The 20,952-nt window shown below is 47.2% G+C and overlaps 1 protein-coding gene across 17 annotated transcripts in view; it reads right to left on the reverse strand.

Moving 5' to 3' along the window:
* MYOCD (myocardin) overlaps positions 1 to 20,952 on the reverse strand; it is a 255,272-nt gene that overhangs the window by 24,321 nt on the left and 209,999 nt on the right. For 11 of the 17 annotated variants that reach the window (XM_050714350.1, XM_050714347.1, XM_050714348.1 and 8 more), the window contains one exon: positions 3,480 to 3,545. In XM_050714350.1, the coding sequence (XP_050570307.1) occupies positions 3,480 to 3,545 (66 nt within the window). Of the gene's footprint in view, positions 1 to 3,479; positions 3,546 to 13,294; positions 13,494 to 14,074; positions 14,991 to 20,952 lie in introns of those variants that run through there. The other 6 variants (XM_035561884.2, XM_035561879.2, XM_035561882.2 and 3 more) reach the window with 6 other exon arrangements.

The following is a 20,952-nucleotide window of genomic DNA, read 5'->3' on the forward strand; positions in this document are numbered from 1 at the left end:
CAACACCCCTAACCTCCAGGGAATCACAGGAAAACACAGAGGGCACATTCCTGCTTCTAATGTTTGGAAAGCAGACATACAGACAAGCCAGTGTTACTGTGCCATGCTCCGGTGAGAAGCCATGAGGACTTGTGACAGCTAGTTTAACCAGAAGCAAAATAAAATGGTGCACATGAGAAAATGAAGTTAGCAAGAGAGATGACTTTTACAGCCCTGTTCACTCTGAAGTCCTGACACTGGGAGTTTGCTATGGGCATTGATCAAACACCATGCTATTCACAAGGAAAATGTTGCAGAATTTAGTCATTTACCAAGATTTTTGGAGGAATTATGTGGATACTGCAGCTTGTATTAGTCTGCAAAACAAATAAAGACATTGCTAGCACTGATTATTCAAACACCTTGTCAGGGGATGACATGGCATCTTGAAATGGCGAAGGGTCTGGAGGGCAGAGCTGCTGAGCTTGGTGTTGATAACCTTAGGACTATCGCCTCTAAGGCTTGAGTTAGATGATGAGGTGGTGGCTGCATACAGCAAGGGAGGCCTTACTTCAAGCACAACTATTTCTACATCCCATCATTGTAAGGGAAAATTTGCCTTGAGGAATCCTTGCTACAAGCTGCATCCCCCTCCTTTTGGGTAGCTGAGCAGATCTGGCTGGACTCCAGGGCAAGACCCTGTGTAGGGCTACAAGAAGGGTTCATCCCCACTTGTCCTTGCAGCCTGCCCTTCTGCAGGTGACCCTATTGGGATGCTCTTGATTTAAAAAGCTTTTCCAGGTCTGTACCAACTTCACTAAGACAATATAACTGAATGTGTTCAATAATAGAGTCTTGCATGAGCAGTCTTGTAGGAGCTTCCCATTCAGGGAGCTTGAATAACAGGGTAGCATCTGCTCTCACCTGCACTGCTGTGGATCAGGAGCGCAGCCATGCCTCAACAAACCTGGACCTCCCCTTGCTTTCAGATGCTCCCCCATACACAGAGTCACTGGGTAGAAGGGACCCAGAGCCTGTCTTTATTATTTTTATTATCTGTGCCTGTCTTTATTTGCAGAGCTTTTTTCAATAGTTTTGATTGTTTTGCCAGACAGTTGTTCAATTTGCAATCTAAAAACATCTGTCAGAGTCCAGCTTTGAACCTGAAGGCTCATGCAACACTACTGCCTTTTGCTCGTGAGCATCCTCCTTTAGGCAGTTTCCTGCCTAAAGTGATGGAATTATGTGAAGGTTTCGTGTTCCTTAGATGAACATCCAGGGGAGTCTGAATTGAGTTAAGGCAGGCTTTGGTTAGATAAGCACATCCATCTCACTGCGCTATGCTCAGGTACCACTGATACTTCTCCCTGAGCTATTCTCTTGGGTACCAAAAAGCAGTCAGCTTCCTCAGAGTTGCTCCTAGATTTCACTCTTGCTGTGCTTACAGCCACACTGCTGAACAGCTCAGCAGGTTCTGTGTATAGTCATCAACTCCCATTCCTACAAGGGCTTCTGCAAGCCCTCAAAGCTTTTATCCAACACTAATCTGTTACTTTGCTCACTCATGTCTCTTTCTGGTTTCTGTATAAAATGGATCACTTAGAAAAACAAAGTTTCTCTGTCCTCTGGTTATATAAGCAGAAAATATGGCCAATGGGTTGAAAACAATCCTTGTACAAAAGCTGATGTGGAATGTGGAATCACGTGCATGCTCCCAGCTTAGTACCAAACCTGACTTTCAACATGCGGACCAGCAATGCCCCACTTTTCTCTTTCCAGAAAAACTATTTTCAGCCATGGTGGCTTAAAGATATTTGTTTCCATTTCTTGCCCACCTGCAGTACCTATGATCTGAGATCCCATCCTGGTGCACCTCCTACAGCCCATCTCAGCTGGTCCTCAGAGCCGACAGGCCATAGGAAGACAAGGTTAAACAAAGAATTGTGTTTCATAAGGATTAACTGCATATGCCCAAACCACGGGGAAGCTGGCTGGGACTCCCACTTATTAAACGCTAGCACCTGACACTTCCTCCTGAGGTTAAATTCATCAGTTAGATTCTTCATGTTTGCTTTAATAATGGCAAAAGTGCCTTTTCTTTTATTACTTTTAGTGATTGAACTATGATCATACTTCCCAAAATGGCATCCTTGGACAGAAACCGGACTGCAAAATGTAAGCCTAGAAGTTAGGAGTGTAAAGAAGCTGTAGGCAACAGACCCATGTGCTCAGCCTTGCAGGGCAATATCAGGTATGCAAACTCCTCAGTTGACACAACAACGCCATACATGTGCAATGAGGTATCCTGCACATTGTCTGAGTGTGACCACTTTTACAGAGTGAACTTGGTGATTCAGGAGACTTCAGACATCCTTCTGGCCACTGACTTTATTGTCAGTGCTTGCAATGCTATCACAAATGTCACCAAACTTGGCTCAAAGCTCCAGCTCCAAGAGTCCTGTCATTAGAATGCTTGCCGTTTGATGGCAGGCAGTATAAAATCTGAAAACGTAAAGAAATACATGGTAGAAAAAAAAAAGAAAAAAAAAAAAAGAACCTGAATTTATCAATCTTAAAACCTTCACAGACATGATTTTTATCATCCTGCTCAAATTTTCTTAATACTTGATTCTGGCAATACTGTACTGAGAGGCATCTCTTGCTGGCTCCCTTAACATCCTTTAGGAAGGCAGCTTCATGAGAAAGGCAGTGTTAGAGCTGTTGTTTTGCTGGATTCACAAAAGCTGCATCACAGTCTTCAAGGTTAGCCAGAAGAGACACAGTGGAACAGCCTTTGGAAAGTTATGATCTTATCAGAGACCTCCAAGGGGCCCATGATGAGCCAGAATGGTACCAGGATAGTCCTTTACCTGGGTCCCAGATAATCACATATTCATGCACACAGAGCCTGAGCTAGACCAAGGTGGAATTATCCATCAGGTAGGGCTGAGCTCCCAGCATCTTTTCTCTAGTGGTGCTACAGGTTTCATGATGCAGCTGCTTGTGCAGAAGGGGATTGTTTTCATTCACTTATGTTTTGGACTCTAGCATCTGTTTTTCTGATGTTGAATGGTTACAAGGACCTGGAATGGGCCCCCCTCTACCTTTTCACGGTTCTGTGGGTCTGATGCTGCCACAGAGGTTCCTGACTTTTACAGGAGGATGTGAGATGCTCTGCCCTTGCCTACACAAAGAGCTTTGTTCTGCTGCAGTGACCTCTGGGACAGGACCCTATGCAGCTCAAGTTTTGAATAGTGCAACCTAACCAGCTCTCCCAACTTCAGTTTGAACAGCAGCATTGTAGCTTGTGTAGCAAATGCTGGGCACCATTGTACAGCACCAGGGACCATAATATTGCTACAGGGCAGGAAGCAAAGTCCAGCTCAGTAGCAATCTGCTCAGAGCAGAGAGCGCCTGAGCAGGCAGCTGGTGCCATGCAGTGTCCCAGTAGTGCCCCTCTGATCCAGAAGAGGGTGAAAAAGGCAGAAAACAATACTCACGTGGCATGATGCCTTGGTCTGCCAGCTGCTCACGAGTCCTTCTCTGCTGAAGCCGTAGCTGCAAAACTGTGAGAGAGAGAGTCAGGAAAAGATGCAGTATTTTTCTGATGTACTAATGCATCTATCAAGGAAGATGTGCCTGTGGTCTTTGTGGCACAGAGACCTGACACTGATCCCTGCTGCTGCTGGGCCAGACTTGGTGCAGCCAAGGAGGACTGCCAGGGAGGAGCTGCGCAGTCTGCACCAACCCAGACCTCACTTTGCCCCCAGATATATGATGGGTAGGACTGGTTCTGGTGCAAGCAGCATGCTAGTGCCTGGGGCAGACTGAGCTCTGCCTGATGTCTGCAATAGCAGCCTCAGGTGACCATGGCTTCAGCTTAAAGGGTTACTCAGAGAGAGTCTGTGGGTAGGCAGAGGGTGCTGGTGGGGAGGAAGGCAGGGTATGAAAGTCCATCACAACCTCCTGCAGGTGGAGGTAGTGATGGACTGCCCCATTCTGAGAGGGGAAAGACCTGTTCTGAGTCAAGCAAGTAAGGTGGCTTCAGAAGGTTTTGAAAGGAATTGAGCTCCTTTGATAAATACATTGTCCATAAAGGTATTTTGTGCTTTACGGTTTATTGGGTAGACCCCCAAGGTGCCATCTCCTATGGCTTCATTGCCAGTAGTACCTGCTTCATAGACATAGCTGACAGCAAACACGAGAGGAAACTGAGTCCTGCACAGCAGTGCTGGCCAGAGAGGAACCACGCGGAAGATAATCATTTTGACATTATGAAATGTATTTTGGCCACATCTTGGTATCCTTGTGCACTCTAAGATTTGTGATGTGCGTATAGGCATTTGGTTGGTTTTTAGATTTTTTTCAGGCACAAGGACAAGCAACAAAAAAGTGAAGAATGTTCAAAATAGCTAAGGGATAGCTGAGAGAAATCAAGCATCCTGATGACAGGTGACTGTCTGCTGGGGGAGCTGCACGCCTACATTGGGGTTATAGAAAATTAGGGCTGGACTCCCCTAGGGAAGCACAGCAGTAGAAGAACGGGTAATGGTCACAAACTGCAGAAACAGGAATTCTGTTTGGTTATTAGGAAAACAACAAACAAACAAAAAAAAAACAGAAACCCCATGAGATTGGTGCAGGCCTAGAACAGCGTCCCAGAGAGGCTGTAGGACATCCTTGAGATGTTCAGAGCTTGCCTGGAGATGGCCCTGAGCAACCTGATCTATTTTTGCAGTTGGCCTTATGTTGAATGGGAGGTTGGAGTAAAGATTTCCACAGGTTCCTTCTGACCTAAATTTGCACACAGTTCTGTACTTTGGTGTGTGCACTTGTAACTGAGTGCCTCAGATTTGGTGTGGAAGCCAGAACAGCTCCCATAAATACTCCAGAAGCCGTTAAACTTCTGTCTAAATAAGAAACTCATAAGGTTCTTAGAAGTGGTAGATGCCATCTCTGCCTTTTTTAACCCGGGAACACCATGAGCGTAACAGAAGTTTTTAGTATGTGCTAAAAGCACAAAGGAAGTAGCTGACAGCAGGGAGAAAAGCAATTGTAACTAACATTGTACTGCACCTGCCATCCACAGTAACACGATGGGACCCTTAAGCCAGCAGCTGATTATGGCCTCCAGGAAGTTTTAAAGTCTATAGATACTGCACTTTCTTCAGCATTACAACAAGCCACTTCTCCAGGACCCTTGGATGGCAAATTGGTGTTGACTACCCTTGGACTGAGCCCTTGCTACCAGGAGTTTTGACCTGTGTCACTAGCTCTACTATGTTAGGGCCAAGGCTTGTACCCTTCTTTCACAGTTTAAGGACCTCTCCTGATACCTCTAAAACTGGGAGGTTCACTCCTGCCCCAGCACTGTAGGATGGGTAGAGCTTTACAGCTCCATCACTCTGTTTCCTTTTGGAAACAACATACAGAGAAATAGGAATGAACTGATCAGTCACCAAGTGGCTTAGCGGCATGGCCTCAGCCAGAGAGCATTGATTAGGCATCTAATCCAAGTCTCTAAGAAGAGACTCCCTGAAGCACTACTCGGTATTTCCAGCATGCAGAGACATCCTGTCATACACTGCAGCCTTCCTTGTGCAAGGCTACAGACCTCTGTGTGGCCCAGGACTTCACAAGTTAGAGCACATTTCTTAGGAAACCATGCCTGTACTTTGAGGTAGTAACAGTCTACACCTTTGTTTTTGCAAATTTGTTGTCAAGAAGATTGACACTTGTGTGTCAATCTCCTCTCCCACAAGGTAAAACATGAAACTCCCACGTTTTCCTGATGGAAACTCAATGCAGCTTGCAACAAGGGCACTTATCTTTCAGTAGTGACAATATAACTGCATGCATGTCTCCTGTCTACTGGCATAGAACCAGACGGAACCCTTAGCTGCCCTTAGAGAGCTGGTATTGCAAAGGGAAGAGATGAAAGAACAGCTTTTTGTCTTCGTGAGTAACTTGCAGAGCTCTGCCAACAGGGAATGTCTACTGTGTGGCTTCCCTGGGACGTGGGATGGAGCTGATTAATAACCCCTTCCAGAGATGTCCCTGAAGTACAAGGCTCCCGAAAATGCGTGTGACTTTTCCATGTCCTCTATACAAGCCATGTCTCACATTCAAAGCAAATGCTTAGTGAAGGCCCCACAAGAGATGATCTCCTGCCAAATTCCAGCACTTCTTAGGACACCAAAGATAGATTTCTGCTGTGAAGAAGAAATGTAGTCTTTAGTACCTGGTAAAGTCTGCATGTGTGTAGTTCCCTTATGCCAGAGGAAGCTGGTGGTTGGAAATCGCTGGCAAACCCTGTTGCCAAGGGAGTCTGTACCCCTCCATTGCCCCTTGGTACTGCTGCCAGTCAGTGCTGGTTGTGCCTATGGACACAAATTTAGACCCCTGCATGGTGAGTATCTTCATCTGACACGGTTATCTGCATTCCCTTAGCAGGAGTCAGGGATTTTATAACCAAATTAGGCAGTTCATGTTTTAGGAATGCCAGTCTTTCTTCCTTGCTTGTGGAAGTAATTCATGGCAACCAGCTCATGGTAGATACCTCACACTGGGTAGGGGAGACCCCAGTTTTGCTGTGTAGGGCCTTCACTGTTGCCAGTCACAATACTGAAAAAACATGCAGAGCTTGCACTTTCCCAAGGGAGAGATGTATCATGATTGAACAGGTGAGCAAAGAGAGATTGGAGGCTGTCCAAGAACAAAGAATCTTTGTAGATCACCCAAGAATGGTTCTCTCCTCTCCTAGGTCCTGGACCAGTGTCCCAAGTGTTAGAGCATCTGCCTTAAACTGAGGCAAGTCAGACAAAACATCCCACCATCAAATGAGAGTCAGAGATAGCAAAGACTTCAAGAGTCACATACAAGTCCTTTCTGAGGACACAGCAATCTTCCCCATCTATCTGTAAAATATCCCAACTGAGAATGCAACAGCACATGCCTTCACTGCTCCAGTGTGTGCCACATTATTTATATCATTTCACTCTCAGACTTCCAACACAATCAGGCCAAGTAGCAGCATACGCACATGAGCAAGGGAGGTGTTATTGATCAGATGACCATGTATTCAAATCCCACTTTTTCTGCTCCCTGCTGCTTCTTCTGCTAATTTGACATCCTTTCCCTGCAGATAAGTCATGATTTACCAGCCTCAGGGTTCAGCCAGATATTAGACAGGCCCATTTAGAGAAAAAAGGAAATGTTATAAATTCTCTTGAAGCATAGCTTGGAGAGTGTTGATGATTTCCAGTGCCGTGATTATAAGATTCATATTCTGCCTTGATGTAACCTTCCCCAGATATGTGGTTGATTTTGGGCAATTCTGAGCTTACAGACTTGCTGGACCATTCTTAAGCTACGGGGAAAGGAGGAAAAGTTCGTCCAACCTTGTCTATTCAGGGCAAGCTGACAGAAAATATAAGGACAGACATGCAAATGCTGGCTATTTCCAGGAGCAGCCCAAGCTCAATGACTGAAATAGTCATTTCAGTCACTAAATGCTCATCCAGGTTTGGACCTCATGCTTGCCTTGACTCTCAGATATCATCCCCAAAACCTGTTGCAAACCATCTGAAGAAGCATAGCCGTGGACAGTGCCAGACAAGTTAATAACATTGAATATCTCTGCAGGAAGAGGAAAAGCAGCCACTACTTCCAGCAGCCTTTGAGTCAGTCCTGCAGCTTGCAGATCAGCAGATGCCACCTCCAGTCTTGCACATTCCCTTACAGCCAACAATGCTTAAAAAATAGGCCGGAGGAGCACCTGGCACCAAACAAACTCCATCTAGCTGCTTTTTGAAGGGGACTTGAAATTCTTTGAAGCTGTGTCTGACCCCAGCTATATTCCCATCCTCTTCCTTTGTTGTGTGTCTGGAGGCACAAGCTCTGAGTGCCGCCTGTGACTCACTTTGAGGATGCTGTCACCCTCCATGTAAGGGATCTTCTTAATATATTTTTTCCTGGATATCCTTTCTCAAGATTCCTTTCAGCAATTCTCGCTCCTATGGCACCCCAACATGAGAAACCCCTTCCTGCATGATGCAAGGCAAGTCAGAGCTGTGCCAGTGCTTTTGTTCATGATCTCTTTTTGTTAGAAAGTCACATTTAGTGAGACGTCTTCTAGAAGTATCCTCTGCAGAGGGCCTGTCTCATTGGTTTGAAGCCCACTAGGCATCAGTCATGGCTGGCTCTAGAGGCCTCTGCTCCGAGCACTGCCCATGGCTTGCAGGCATGATTCATCCTCCCTGGGAGCTAACCTCAGAGCTTGAGGAAGCTAAAGGACAGCTTGGGCCCTGCCTGACCTGGTGATGCACTGGGAAAGACATATTCAAATCATCCCACACCCCAGGAGCAGGCAGACCTGGCCATCTGCTTCAGTCTGCAGTGGCAGCTCATCTCCGGTGCCTGAGCCTGCAGCTGCTCAGGCCTCGCTGCCCTCAGCTGAGTGACTTCTGCGTGCCTTGGCATGGGATTCTATCTGAGCTAACTGCTGCCTTTATAAAAGAAATAGGTGCTTCTTTTACAGGGAGAGAAGCTGTGCCCAGGATTGACTCAGAGGGGAGCACATCGAGTCCAGAGTTCAGCAGCTGGTCAGAGAACTTGTCACTGCATCAGAGCATCCCCCATGCTGCAGCATCGCCAGAAGCACTCAGAGCATCCTGCTGGCTTTGGGAACTGGCTTCAGCAGCACAGGAGGCTGGGCAGCAGTAAGGCACATTGCCCAAGGAGGTGAGGAATGGGCTCAGGACTCAGGCAGAGAAAGCCATGGCTGGTCCTTGGCTAGTGCTGGTGATGGTTTACCAAGAAGGAAGCTGGATCAGAGCCCTCTGCAAGTCCCTTCTCAGCAACACTTACGTAGCTCCTGTTGTGGTTGTGAGAAACAGCCACAGCCCTGGGAAGGACATAAGTGGCATGAGCAGGTTCGCCAGAAACCCTGGGACTGTACAAAGCTTCCTCAGTGTTCAGATCAGCCTCACAGCTGAGACAAAGTAAGTTTAAAGCTGAGTTTAATTCTTTTTTCCAAATATATTTTACCTCAGCCACTCCATTTCTTCACCCTGACCTCTCTCTGAGCATCTCTCCCTACGTCTGACAAACCTGCTGCTCTGGGAGCAGCACTGATTCAGCTGTGCCAACAGTTTCATCTTGTCCCAGCTCACTTATGTAGTTACGGGTGGGAGCCCAATAAGTGCCAGTTTCCTGCATGGGCTGTAACAACACCTTTGCTCTGGCTGGGAGCTGCATTCATAACCAGTGCAATTGCTGTGCTCTCATCTTCCTCTGAAGTAAGTCGCTGCTGCTGCCAGAGCTAAGTGGGCAGTTGCCCGCTGCTTCCTGCATCACCTGGTGTTCCTGGGCTGGGCAGCCAAGGGGAACAGCAGAAGCACCACATTAAGCCAGTTCAACCCAGCCACATGAACCTGATGTGAATCAGCAGTTTGATCAGCAATTGAAGCTGTCAGTGACACTGAAAAAAGCAGGAGAAAAGTCACTGTCCACTCTGCCGACCACCCCAGCACCTCATTCCTGCCCTCTGAGGCCCAGAGCTGGGGTTTTAGGGGCTTTAGGAGCATGACTGCAGCTGAGTGGTGTGCAGGATGGGGAGGGCTCTGCCAGGGCACCAGACAGGTGGCAGGGAGTTGGGAATGGGGTGATGAGAGGGAGAGACTCCTGTCTTCAGCAGCAGCAGCAGCTTTGCTGCGTGTCAGACAACAGCTGAGCAAACATGAAACACGTGTCTCTCTGTGGCCATGGTGGGTGTCCAAGGACCTTGTGACTTTCCCAGTAAAACACTGCCCGGTAAAACACTGTCTGGCAGATAATGGCTCCGTTTTGGATGCAGCCTCCCTTGAAGGCAGGAACACTGCCTGCTCTGACACTCTTTACTGATGGTGCATACCAGTGGGAGAGAAGCTGCCCAGTGGGAGATGCACGTGGGACCCTTCAACCCCCCCAAGGTCCCAGCCAGGCAGGAGCAGGGCAGGCTTGGTGGCAGGGTGCAGTCATGCCACTTGTGTCCTGCTCAGCACTGTAACTGTTTCTCACAGCTGCATCTGGAGCAGGAACCTGTATTCAAAGCAGGATTTCTAAATGGACCGGGCAGCTCAGAGCAGGCAGTGCTCTCTCCTGACCAAGCAACAGGCTGACGCCAAGCTCCTGATGTGTTGGCTGTACTTGGATGAACATGGAGTCACCAGCACCCTTAGCTATGTAACCAGGCAGCCAGCCTCCTGGGTGTTGCCACCAGTAGGGGAAAGCAGTGGTCCAGCTGAGCAGCTTTAGGTCTGCTTTTCTGGAGCTGCTGTTTTGCAAAAAGACCTTGGCTGGGCTCTGCCCTAAGTTCCTCCACTGGATTTTGGACTCACTGCTCTGCTGATAGCCAGGCATCACTGAATGTTTTTTTTCTGTGCATCACATCACATCTCCAGACCCATACAACCCTCTGACATACAACTTGTGTAGGACCCATGTGAAGTGAGATAAAGCTAAGCCAGTTGCAGCCCTGGAGAAGGTGCAGGGCAGAAAACACATGCACATATATTTGCAGTTTGGAAATGAAGGTTCCACCACCATGTATAAACTGTGTGTATAAGCTCTAATCCTCCAACAAGCCAGGCAAGTCTTTGAAAATTCACACCCATGTGTCCACATTTTGGCCTGGGTATTACCCCATGCCAAGCCATACAGAGACATATTTAGGGTGTTAAACTTTCACTTCTCACCAATTATCTGAACTACCACTGATGTTATACAGATGTTGGCCTTGTAAACTCTCTTTCCATATTGCCGGACAGAAGAGGTCAGAGTTAAGGTTAAGTCTGCATTTGCCAGCTTTGTTTGCTCTGTCTGATGACAACATCTCTCTGCTGCTGGAGTACAATTGGTTTATATTCAAAGCAGGAGATCACTACACATAAATCATTGTCTCTGGGAAGAGTTAAATATGTTTCTGGAACAGCCCTCAGAAGTTCTAGTTGATTTAGTGCAATCCCATTGATAATTGGAGCACATGGGATAGCATGGCAGGCTTGAAGAACCATCATTCCTGCAAAATTTGTCAGGATGACCTCAGATCAGTATATTTATCTTTGGCAAAATAGACAAAATAGACACGCACACAAATCCTCGAGGAAGGGGAGGGGAAACCTGAAGGCCTGAAACATGTTGGTGATTTGATCTAGCTCTTCTGGAGCAGTTCCTGGTGCCCTGCTTTGGCGCAGCTATCATTTCTCACACTGCACAGCTATACTGCCGGCCACTGGAAAGAGAAGGAGAAAGCACTGGGGTACTGAAGTGAGGACTGCGGGGCACTGTGTGAAATAGATATTAACTCCACCACACTAGCCTTTCTCAGACAACTTTCTTGCTACTGATGCTTCCAGATGGAAGCGAGAGCCCCTCAAACCACCTACATGCCACTATCCTCTAGTTGCTAACTCCTGGCCCCACTGACTGCTGTGTGCCAGAGAGATTAAAGGGATTCTGGGATGAGGAAACAAGAAGTATATAAAGTATTTCAAGCACCCTTTAGCACATAAATAGGTCTTTCTGCTGCTCAATGTTTACAGACCACAGAGAAACAGCAAAAGTTACTTACTTTTTAAAGATTTACCTTAACCCTCACTAACATTGGCCTGGAATCCTTCAAAAGGGATTCGGACTCATCATGCGTCACAGAGCACAGCTAATCCTTGCCAAACCTGGGGAGCAATCAAAGCCTCACACCTGCCTCTGCAAGACCATTTCCAAAGCAACTGTGCATCATGAAGCTCTACACTTCATGGCCAGACCCCCCTGGCCTGTCCTTCACATGCTCTTTGCATGCTACACCATGCTCTGTGTAAACTGCTGCTGCCCAGCAGTGCCACAGCCCCTGAGCTGTGCAGGGATGTGAGGGCTGCAGGGCAATGGGTCCTTTGAGACAATCATCCCTCTGCCAACTGAATGGAGGAAGACAGTAAATCAGAGCACTGAGCTTCCTGCCATCCGTGTTGGGGCTTGACAGCTGCTGAAGCCTGCATGGGAAGCAGAGACAGCAGAGGAAAATGTCCCTTAGCAATTTTTCACATAAAAGAGGTTTGACCACCTTAACCATTTAATGCTAGCTTTTCTTCTCTGTTCTCCGTGTTACTAGTATCCAGCACAAACAGAAGGCAGCATTATTGAGTTATTTGTACCCCTCAGCATCCTGCTTTCCTCCTGTCTCACAGACTGTGATGACCAGGGCTGTGCTGTGCCCCTGTCTCTCATTACCTGCAGCAGCCACAGCAGTGGGGAGAGCAAAGTACATTGGGGATTCTGGGGAAGCCCAACTCGAACATAACAAATAGGCACAGAAATCTTGTCAAATGGATGGAAATCCAATCTTCCACTGGGCAACAGTGAGGGATGGCAGTTGTGGGAATAGGTCATGAACCAAAGAATGCCCCACAAATTGACTGACTTGATGCTGAAAGGCACGAAAATTTATGGATACAATGACCCACAAAGTTTACTTTTACTGAAGAATCATTTGAAAAATATGTTTAGAGATCCCACTGTTGGTTCCATAATAAAGCCAGCTTACAAATAAACCAAAAATGAGCCTTAAAAACAATACTGGTTCATTTGAAAAGAATGCAGACATGTAACACAGACCATCCTCCTCTCTTCAGAAAGGTGGCAGTGTTGCTTTGTAGTTGCTGGAGGAGTTGTTACAGACAGATTTTTTTTTCAAATGAACAGCAATGTACCATAATATACCAATGAAATCTAAGGAATGACTTAATCTAATGAAATGTAAGATCAGAGTGATATGGAAACCACACCAAAGCCCTGGACCCAAGTTTTGTATAATTCAGCCAGACTAGGACACTCATGTTTGCACACACACTCTTGGGTTTTCAACCAACTGCCAACTTTGTATTTGCTGGGAAAACAAAGTTTAAGTTGACCACCCAGCTATCTAAGAGATCTCGATAACACCACTCATGTCTACCATCAGTATCATAAATCTCTAATCTCATTATCTACAACGCACAAAGAGGCAAAAACACACACGGTGTGGGTGACATGCCAGACCGGGTGCGTGTTCCAATGTGAGTACCCTGTCCGGTTCTACAGCGTCCCATACGGCACATGCAGCTGGTGTGTCTGAACATCCTCACAGATCACATTCACAGTGAGGACTTCACCCCCGGGAAGGTCAGAGAAAGCTCCTCCAGATCACTTTTTGACATTACCGTTAGTATTACAGTATCTTACGTTCATTAAAAAAAAAAACACAAGTAAAGATACCCGCTCAGAAACGTAGCATACTTACTATAAATATAGCCAGCGAATAAAGGCATGAATATCCAGCAGAGGGTCTGATTTAGAAGGGACCGTCCCATAGTTCACCTTCACTCACCTTCACGCACGCTGAATGTCCTCTCAGAAGCCCCTTACCGGTGCTTCCCCTAACTTATGAGACTGAGACATGTTTTACTTGCAAACCCTCTGAGAGTGGCAATCAATTGTGTGGCTCTGGTTTTATTTCTCTGATGATGTCACTTTAAATACTTTTCATGTTCCATTTGTTATTTTTACTTCTAAAAATGACGCATTTCTGCAAATTCATTTTTCTCCAGTTAGTCACAACTTAATGGAACAAAGTCAGCTGCCTGCCTGTCAGAGTGAGTGTCGGACCCGTCCCCACTGCCGTTATCACAGACAGACCCACAAGAGCACCTGGAATATTTGAACGGCTTTAGGTACGTTGTTTTTCACAGACGCCCTTCTGGCTTTCTGCCCAAATCCTTTAATATAGGGCCAGGGCAGGGGACCCGGGAAGTGCAGTTTTGCCAAAATAAACCACAGACATAAATCGAAGACAATGAAAAACCAGAAACAAAAAAAAAAAAGAAAAAAAAAGCAACAGAGAGGAAGGAAGATGCATTTCTCCACTTGCGGAATAGCCTCTATAAGAGCAAAGCTGTGACAGCTCTACGACCCCCTGAATATTTTGCTCGCATGCTGCTTCCAAACATTTAATGCAAAACAGTCTGTGGCTGCGGCTTGCCGGAGAGAGAAGTTTTAAGAGAAATGTGGAGGTTTCCCCTACCTGATCTGAACTTGCTCCGAATCAGCAAGGAGTGCTCAGACCCCAGGAGTGTCATGGTGACTCGGGGACCGGATCCAGACGCCCCTCACTTAAACCATTAACTTCCTCCAAAGAGAAAAGCTGACCACGGCTAGTGCTCAGGATTCATCCAGCTCTCCTGGACTCTTTGGTGCTTTTACAGCTGGCTGGCAAGAAGCAGCAAGTGGCTTTGAAAGATTTGGTCCCATCCAGCACTGACCCTTCACAGAAACCAACTGCTCCCCTTGTGCTGTGTTGAACTAATTAACTTTTCGCCAGCGGGAGCCTCCTCCCGCGCGGGGTTTACTACCAGCAGCTGGGTGTCCTGGCTGATGTCATCGTCTAGCGGGGAGCAGCGACTATCGGAAAGGGTCTTAGCAAAGACAGAAGTTTGATATCTGATACTAATTACTACCGGCCGGTACGCAGCCAATCAGGGCTCTCCCCGTCTGGGCCGACTTTTGGAGCTGCTTGGAAATATCAACAGAGTGAGGGCTTAACTCTTTGCAGCGTGGCACGGGACGGCCGGACCTCTCACCACACGCTGCGTGGCCCTGCTGTGATGCCAGGGCCGAGGGCTCCCCAGGGCAAAGGAAGGGCCGCAACCAGGGCCCTGCGCTGGGCAAGGGGACAGCTGGCTGTAGGTCAGTTGGTGGCGGTGCCCTTTCCAGTGGAGAGGAGGATGCGGCCACCCCGTGACGGAGGCACGACTGTGCCCCTGCTGCCCCTCAGCCGGCTCGTTCGGGTGCTGAAGCTGCACCCTGGACCTCGGTTGGTGCACGCTTTTGTCAGCATGTGGCTGCACCCATAGGGTTATCCTCTGGGGAGCTTCGCGTACTCTGTGGCTCAGGTAGCACATGCTGCAGGTGCTTAGAGCAAGTCCTCTTGTTCTGCTACGCACAGACACTCAGAATAATGCCAAATAAAGGAAGCAGGGCTAAATCTTAATTAAAGTTTCCTGTGCTATAGATAAGCACAGCAACCCCAAGGAGGCTGGGCACAGCCATCAGCTGCATATAGCTGCAGTGGAAGATGCTTCTCCACCTACCAAACATTCTGGCACATGAGAACACCTTTCAGTCAACTTGATAAGTAAAGAGATGCAGATCCTTAGAGGCTTCCCTTCCCCAAACCCATGCCTGGTTCACTTCAGGTAAATGGAAGAGAGGGACCTGGTGGCACTTTTCCCCTTTTAACATAAGAGTTATAAGCCAAGGACACATGGGTCTCACCTAGGAAGCTGTCTAGATTCCTCCTACAGCACAAACACTCAACTGAACTCTTCCCTTCCCTTCCCTTCCCTTCCCTTCCCTTCCCTTCCCTTCCCTTCCCTTCCCTTCCCTTCCCTTCCCTTCCCTTCCCTTCCCTTCCCTTCCCTTCCCTTCCCTTCCCTTCCCTTCCCTTCCCTTCCCTTCCCTTCCCTTCCCTTCCCTTCCCTTCTCTTCCCTTCCCTTCGTTTCTGGGAAGCCCAGTTACACATTTTGGCTTGGTGATGTAAATTTCAGGGCTTCCAGATTCCTAGGTCTGTGTTGCCAGAGACCTTAGGAACCTGGTAGCCCCAGGAGCACTGATTACAGCAGAGCACCACTGATGACTGAGAAGTGTTGGGCTCCCTGGCCATCATGTAATCCATGTGATGAGGCTGCCCTGAGCTCAGCTCTGACATGGGTTGGACATGTGGTTTCCTGGTCATACTACATCTGATGAAGTAGATATGCCTTAATGTCTGACAGGGGAGAGATTAGTGAAATAAATTCATGTCCAAGCTCAGATCTGAGTCAGAAAACAGAGCCCTATTCTAGTGTCTAGCAAGGTGGCCAGGAGGTTTGTTCCTTACTAATCTTGCCTAATGCATAGTTAACTATGCTTGAAATTCCTAACAGACTGCTCCTTATAAATAGTGCTATGTCCTGAAACAAATGACACCATTTAACACAACCACATCACAAGCAGCTCAGGGCCAGGACACAAACAGCTCACAAACACCCACAGCCTCAAACTGCCATTTTTTTTTTTCTTTTTTTCAGTGCAGATTCCTTTAAGATTTGCTCCCACTGCCATCCAAACCCCAGTAAGGTATCTTCCCATGAGAACCTAATAAGGTTCATCAAGGCCAAGTGCAAAGTGTTGCACTTGGGCTGGGGCAACCCCAGGTGTTTATACAGACTGGGAGAAGAAGAACTTGAGAGCAGCCCTGCGGAGAAGGACTTGGGGGTCCTGATGGATGAGAAGCTGGACATGAGCCAGCAGTGAGCACTTGCAGCCCGGAAGGTCAAATATGTCCTGGGCTGCATTAAAAAAGGGGTGGCCAGCAGGGAGAGGGAGGTGATTGTCCCCCTCTGCTCTGCTCTTGTTAGACCCCACCTGGAATACTGTGTGCAGGCCTGGGGCCCCCAGCACAAGAAGGATGTGGGGCTCTTGGAACGGGTCCAGAGGAGGGCCACTAAGATGATCAGAGGGCTGGAGCACCTCTCCTATGCAGAAAGGTTGAGGGAACTGGGCTTGTTTAGCTTGGAGAAGAGAAGGCTCCGGGGAGACCTCATTGCGGCCTTCCAGTACTTGAAGGGAGCGTATAAACAGGAGGGGGAACGCCTGTTTACATGTGTTGATAGTGATAGGACAAGGGGGAATGGTTTTAAACTAAGACAGGGGAGATTTAGGTTAGGAATTAGGAGAAAGTTTTTCACTCAGAAGGTGGTGAGGCACTGGAACAGGTTGCCCAGGGAGGTTGTGGATGCCCCATCCCTGGAAGCATTCAAGGCCAGGCTGCATGCAGCTCTGGGCAGCCCGCTCTAGTGGTTGGCAACCCTGCCCAGAGCAGGGGGGTTGAAACTAGATGATCTTTAAGGTCCTTTTCAACCCAGGCCATTCTATGATTCTATGATTCTATGATCTTCATTCCCTTTGAAGCCTGCAGGTCCTTCATGACTTCTCCACTCTGCATTAGCTGGGCCTACAGGAGGAGGCTCCTCAATCCTTCTTGCAACTTTTGGGGGGGGTTCATGTTTGTGTCCTTTTCTGCCTGCAAATAGTCATCTTCAGTCTGCCAAGTTTAGTGGAAGAGGAGTGGAGTACAAGGGAGACAAAACAAGGTGTGACCCTGCTCAGGGTAAACCTCCCCATGGCAGTAAAAGGCCATCAGTGGGTATGGCTTAGGACCAGCAAGGGGAGGTGAGATGCCCAAAGCGCACCTTGTAGGCACAGTAGCTCCAGGCCTGCCATCGAATGCTTGGAGGAGGCAGGCGGGGCAGGCCTAGTCCCTGGAGCAAGACACTATGCAAGGTGGGCTTTTCCCTTTGCTTCACAACTGGCACCTTATTTTTGCTGAGGCTCATGTACAGAAGAAGATTTGTCAAGAGACTCGATATCAAGGATGTATACAAGCCCTTAAATCCCTTGAGTATCATAGTCTTCCCTCTTTCATGGAGATGCATTGCACATTTAGGAATGGTAAATAAAGGACTTCTGTTCTCTAGCATGGACTCCTAAAATAATTAATGGGTGGGACAGAAAGAAACAGTGGATAAAACAGAACCAATTACAAAAAATCAGGTTTTGGCTCTCAGAAAACTTTTCACATGGTCCTATGCATGAGTGTAGTGAAAACTCAGAATTGTTCCAAGGCAGAGTGGAAGGTACTGTAAAGAGTGAAAATAAGGATTACTCAAGAAAAGGAAGTAAAAAAGTTGGGCAATGATCAAAAGGGAAAAAGGAAAAGCACTACGTTTATTAATGGTTTACCAGCGGAGGCTGCAAATGTGCAGCTAGTAAAATAAACTGGTTAATCAAACGTCAGAAGTATCAACAGATTTGTATGACCTAGATGAAATGAGGATCTTGGCCAGACAATGGCAGATGAAAATAAATTATTTACTTTCATGTCAGAATGAAGGGTGACCCATCCAAACTCCCCAAGTACAGAAGCCTGAGAGATGGCATCATGTAAAATCACAGGTTCCTAGATCTTGAGTCATTTTGAATGTGTACAGAGGCTGAGTACACAAAATGGTATTAATACCATCTAGGATAAAGATTTTTACTTGGATGAATGGAGAAAAGTGTGCTGTGATTTAGTGGGTGCATTGCAGTGGGTTATTTGCTAGGGATGTGCATGGTGTCTCACCCAGCTGCCTTGACTTCCATTTTAACAGGATGCCTGTTTCTCTCCCTGCTCTTTTCTAAAGACTCTTTATTAACCTGAAGATGACTTCTGAGTGGTTTCCAAGGGGACACGTCAGATCACTGCTGCACATATGAGGTTGTACTGGCCACATATCCCAGGTTACATAGGTCATTCTCTGTTAGCTGAAAGAGTGAGTCTGGTTCTGTCTGAGCACATTTATACCTGATATTTAGATGTGAAAGCAATTACTCACAAGAAATGTGAAAGACTGTCCTGAAAGCCAGTGCCTATGCAGGATTGCTGTTGTTATGGCTTTGATCCCTCTACCCTGGCATTACAAGCATGGGAGGGAATGGATAAAACTGTTGCAGCTTTCTATATCTGTTTTTATTTTATTTTATTTTATTTATTTCATTTCATTTCATTTCATTTCATTTCATTTTTATTTTATTTTTATTTTTTTATGTCAGCTACAGCATGTTGGTGAATCATTGTCCTTTACCTGAATGCCCAGATCCCAACATTCAGTGTGCGCGCTCTGCTGAATGACACAAAAATGAAAGGGAAAAGAGCATGAAGACTGAAGTGTCTATCCGGATGCTTAAGCTGGTGCATATAAATTCATCTAAAAGTGTCATCTTCTGGCTAAACCAGAATTTTCTTAGGGAGGTCAAGGACGAAATCTGTGTCAGCACAGGCAACATCTCCTGATGACCTTGGCGTCTGGCACTTCTCGCCATACAGCTCCCCATCCTCGTGGGGCTGGAGCTGGGTGATGGAGTTACTTCTGTGCTCCCCTGAGAAGGCCACTGAGGCTGTACTGGTCCCTTTAGCAGCCACTAGACATGGGGTTGACGTTTCAAGTCTGAAGTTACTCCAGTCTCTCTTTCCTGACCAGTCACTGCAGGCCTCAAGATCATGGGGATGCACAGAGTGGTCATTTCTCTTCCCTGCCGTATGCATTATTTGCATTTATTGTTGTTGTAATTTCATCTGATATTTTCATCTTTCAGGCATGCAGCATGATGAGAAGCTTCTGCAAGTCTTTGGAGGAAGATTTACTTCTGACTGCTTTAGTCATTTTGGATCATCAGCCCTTTTCCCTAGTGCTTCTGCTGAGAAGCCCTTTCCCATTCCTTTGGCACTCCATGAACCACCTCACTCAGGTTGTGAAAAATGACCATTTACTCCTATCTTTAACAAGTCATTAATCCTTGGAGGGCTCTTCCACTTCCCACATACTATCTTGGAGCTAGGGAAGTCTGAGGAGAAATTTCATTGGTGGATTCATGACAAATTTCTTCTAAAAACTTTTCTGATGCTACTTCAACAGCTCCTTAAATACATTCCTAAGAAAGTCAGTCCCCAGCATACTACTGTCCCTGGACATGATATCCCCTGCCTACCATCCTTCCCCATTTCTTGCTCCTGCTGGTGCTTGCAATGGCTGTTCCTTTCTCCTTGGGATGCTTCACATAGTATGCCAAGTGTTTATCCCAGATGAGGGCAAAGTTCTGCCCTTTCCAGTGAGGTAAGGAAGGTAGGGTAAGTTGCACAGGTACTTTGGGAGAAGCAAGCCACCTCATGTGCTCCACTAGACACCCTGCTTAAACACCTACAGCCACACATCTGACATCCTCTCAGAGAATCAGCTAAAGCCCAGCATGCTATTTACCACTCAGTTTGGTGCAGAGATAAGGTTGTGATGAAATTAAGTAATAATGTATTAAGGCAGGTAACCAGACTGTTACACAATGCCTTAGCCTGGTGGGACTGGGAGAAACCTCTCCCACCGCCTTGTGAACACCGCACACCTTGCACCCACAGACCTACCTCCGTGGGGAGCTGTGCCGCAGGTCAGGCATGGGCCTTGCTAACTGCTGCTTCTCCCTGGTAGGGCAGGCGTGGGGAGGGGATCAGGCACACATCAATGCTGCTGGGGGGGCCGAGGTTATCAGCTGAATGCAGCCTTCTGAGATGGTGAAGATTCACAGTCCCGTGATGCTGATTCCAGGATCTGCTCTTACAAATCCTTTCTCTCCTCTCCAGTACTGAACAGCCACAAACCATGCCCTATAAAACCATGTCACTGACAAAAGCTGAGAGTTCAGAAGAGGTGAAAGACATTTTCCTCTCCTCTTCTCTCAGCCTTCCTCCCCCTTTCCCTCTCCCTCTCCAACCCAGGGGAACAGGTCAGTAACACCAGTGTCCAGACCTTGCAGGCTCTCTGGTCACTGTCCTCATTTCTTAGGAGATGACACAACTTCTAAGAGAGGACTCATCTCCACTAATGACTCAAATGCTGAATTCACAGTACGAAGCTGGTGTTCCCCTGTGCTGGTCAATATGTGAGTCAGCCCAGTCCACAAGTGCTCTTGATGGCCTCAGGAAACAGAGGTAAGCTGTCCCTAGTAAATCTCAGACTGGAGGCAAGGAGGACAGGCAGAGGCTGAGATCAGACCACAGATACTGAGTCATTTGCCTAGAGTCATTTGCCTAGAGCTTATGTGCCTTTGATAGCACAGAAGATAGAAAATGAGTATAACCCTCCACAAGGCCTTCAAGCATTTTCACACTGCCCAAGCCCTTGCGTGTCTTAGACCTGTCTCCACCAGGCACTATGCTGCACCACAGGCACTGTGCAGCTCTGAAACAAGCAGGCAACACCACTGGTTGCCACCTTTCTTTGGAAGGTGAAACAAGGGTGTAGCTACCAAATAGGCTATAGGAACCTTTG

The sequence above is a fragment of the Cygnus atratus genome, chromosome 18, assembly GCF_013377495.2.
Source record: "Cygnus atratus isolate AKBS03 ecotype Queensland, Australia chromosome 18, CAtr_DNAZoo_HiC_assembly, whole genome shotgun sequence".
Classification (NCBI taxonomy): domain Eukaryota; kingdom Metazoa; phylum Chordata; class Aves; order Anseriformes; family Anatidae; genus Cygnus; species Cygnus atratus.